General features: G+C 28.7%; 1 protein-coding gene across 2 annotated transcripts in view; it reads left to right on the top strand.

The window, feature by feature from the left end:
* The window catches only part of LOC106683642 (delta(3,5)-Delta(2,4)-dienoyl-CoA isomerase, mitochondrial), a 25124-nt gene that overhangs the window by 2838 nt on the left and 19386 nt on the right, over nt 1-2900 (top strand). The window contains exon 6 of one of the 2 annotated variants that reach the window (XM_067050143.1): nt 1114-1267. The exons of the other annotated variant lie outside the window; for it this stretch is intronic. Coding sequence (XP_066906244.1) covers nt 1114-1267 — 154 coding nt within the window. The remainder of the gene's footprint in view (nt 1-1113; nt 1268-2900) is intronic. 2 annotated transcript variants of the gene reach the window in all.

Here is a 2900-nt window from a genome sequence, read left to right as displayed (position 1 = left end):
AAAAAGTCATGAAGTCAAATGTGCAAACGCAATAAAATTATACGTGCATTTTCAATGGAAAAGTTCAAAACATACGTTATGGTATGTTTAGTGTTAAGCTACAATGAGGGTTCAGTATTTCATCAGGTAGTACTATTTCTTGATGAACAGTAATGCAAGGAAATGGTTTGTTCTTAATCCTGCTCAACCACCAGATTTCTCCGCAATTAAGGGTATCCCCTTTAGCCTGGGTGGGTCCCAGAGGACAGATTAAATAATTATCTGCTGTAGCTGGATTCAAACCTGTGTCATTGGAGTTAGTAACACAGCGCCTTAATAGCCACTTCACAAATACTCTTGATGAATTCTCTTCTTTTTTTTAAATAATCTTATATATGTGAAGAAATGCACAATATATCGTATCATCCCTTTTTTAAAATAAATACTTATCATACAATGTTGAATGTAATTTTCATTCTTAATATTGTTAATTTAATTTGTTTAATCATATATCAAGCTAACCAATAATATATTATGTTAAGAACAATGGGTGGGGAAAAAGATGTAATATTGAAACATCTTTTGAAATTTTCAAAATAGTGGCTCCATCATGATAGTCTACAGAACCAATGCTATATTGAGCAAATAAAGCTAAATATTCCAAAGTTTTTTTGTACTGATAAAATTAAGAAACAGTAAAAGAGAAAATAATAATCAGGTGAACTTGTTCATTTCAAGCTAAAAGGTTTTATATATATATATTTATTTATTTATTGACATTTACAACTGGTAACACTCTTAAAACATTTTTACAATATAAGGTCACGAGGCCATCTTCTTTTCAGGCGCCTCGGGGATTGCCAGGAATGGAAGAGGAAGCAACGTTAGAAACTAGTGGGTTTGGGTGGTTTGCGAATTTTTTTGCAATACTTAAATGAACAAAGTGTTTTTATTATAACAAATCTTGACATGAATTTGTTTTAAAAATAACTCGCTTAGTGGAGAAATTTTTAGCCTTCTGAGTAAGGCTTCTGGGTAAATGTTGGGAAATTAGGAACATTTTGTACCCCTGATCTGATATAAAAGTACTTAGAATTTTATGAAGAACATATTACATGTTTATTTTATTAACAGGTATGGCTGCTGATATTGGTGCTCTTCAGAGATTACCTCGTATTATTGGCAATACATCCCTAGCTAATGAATTATGTTTGACTGGACGGAAAATAGGAGCTAAAGAATCCCTAGAAGCTGGACTTGTTAGCAAGGTTTTCAAAGATAAAGAAAGGTATTTAACTATACAATTTTAATATGAGGAGATGGTGGAGGGTGCGGTCAATAGAGTAATGAACACAAATCAATGTAACTTATTTTATTTTATTTGTGCCAGTATTTCAGCCTAAATTTGAAACAAAAATTTTTGAGTTGTTTAAAAACAAAACAAACCATTAGATTAATGATTTATTATAATGATTGTTTGAGAGTGGTTTATTTTATAATTAACTCACAAATTTGATCCTAATATGCCCTCAGGCCATTTTCATGGAGACAACTTTAAATATTGATGTCATTTTCTTTAAAAAATTTGCTGGAGGCTAATTGTCCATGTCGTAAAAAACTTTTTATATTTTAAACCTATAACTTTTATACATAAATAATGTCTCTTTTTCTACTTACTAACATCATTTATAACAGTTCTAAATGATGTTATTAAGTAGAAAAAGAGACAATTATTTATGTAAAAAAGTTATAGGTTAAAAATATAAAAAGTTTTATATGACATGGGCAATTAGCTGGCAGAAATTTTTTTAAAGAAAATGACATCAATATTTAAGGTTGTCTCCTTGAAACGTTGGAGAGTTTCTGAAAATAAATGTTGTGAGCATATTTGTATCAAATTTGTGTGTGTTAATAATAAAACAAACCATTATAGAACAAATAGTAAAAACAGTATAGCTAGAAATTAAGAAGATAACAAATAATAATATGAGGAGTTGTTATATAATATAAATAAAATAACATATATAATGTTGGAATAGTAAGAATTTGTACTATAAAATTACAAACATTAAAAATTTTAGGAAATGAAAAACTATGAAAGAAAGGTAGAAAAAAGTAATTGTTATTTTTTACTTTCACTTAATTAATGAATTAAATATAAATAGTTTTTGTATCTTCAGTCAGTGGTTCCACATCATTAGCCTAACTAAGCAAAAGTATTTAACTAGATTTAAACTTTTTACGGTGAAAAATATTAGGGGTATTCCTAATCTTTAATTTAACATGTTAAAGTGTGTTAAATGGAAAAATATTTTCATCTTTTAAAATGGTTGAGAGTCTCTTAATAGTTTTGCTAAATGGAGAATGACATCCCATAACAGATTGGCTGAGCTCCACACTATTCGTAATTTGTGTTTGGCTTGAGCTGTTTTTAAACTCTAATAAAGTAATGGATAAAAGTAATGATAAACTGATGGGGAAAAAATAGGAAAGGAAACAAGGAACAAGTGAGGTGGAGGAAAGATTATGTGACAAAGCTGTTGGAAATTTTATTATCTCATAAAGATTACAAGGTTACAAAAGAAGTTGCCCAGAAAATCCGATAGGAGCTCCTCTGCATTTACAACAAGAATCGTTATGATAAAGTATAATAGTGTAAATTTACTGTGATTAAAAGTTTTAATGTTAATATGAAAAATGAACAAAATAAGGTAATTTTGACTGAAATTGTTAAACTGGGCAGAATAGTCTGCATAAAGTTTTTCAAAATTGATGTGGTTGTAAAATTGTATTTAAGATTGTTCTTGAGGATAGCCGAATTAGCCGAAACATTAGACTAAAGAAATATGAATTTATCAATTAATTAATTTAATATCCAAAATAGTCTCAACACTATATATTTATTTATTTGTCCTACGTTT

The sequence above is a fragment of the Halyomorpha halys genome, unplaced genomic scaffold (assembly GCF_000696795.3).
Source record: "Halyomorpha halys isolate HHAL.00 unplaced genomic scaffold, Hhal_1.1 Scaffold501.1, whole genome shotgun sequence".
Lineage (NCBI taxonomy): Eukaryota > Metazoa > Arthropoda > Insecta > Hemiptera > Pentatomidae > Halyomorpha > Halyomorpha halys.
This window is presented reverse-complemented; position numbering and strand designations above follow the sequence as displayed.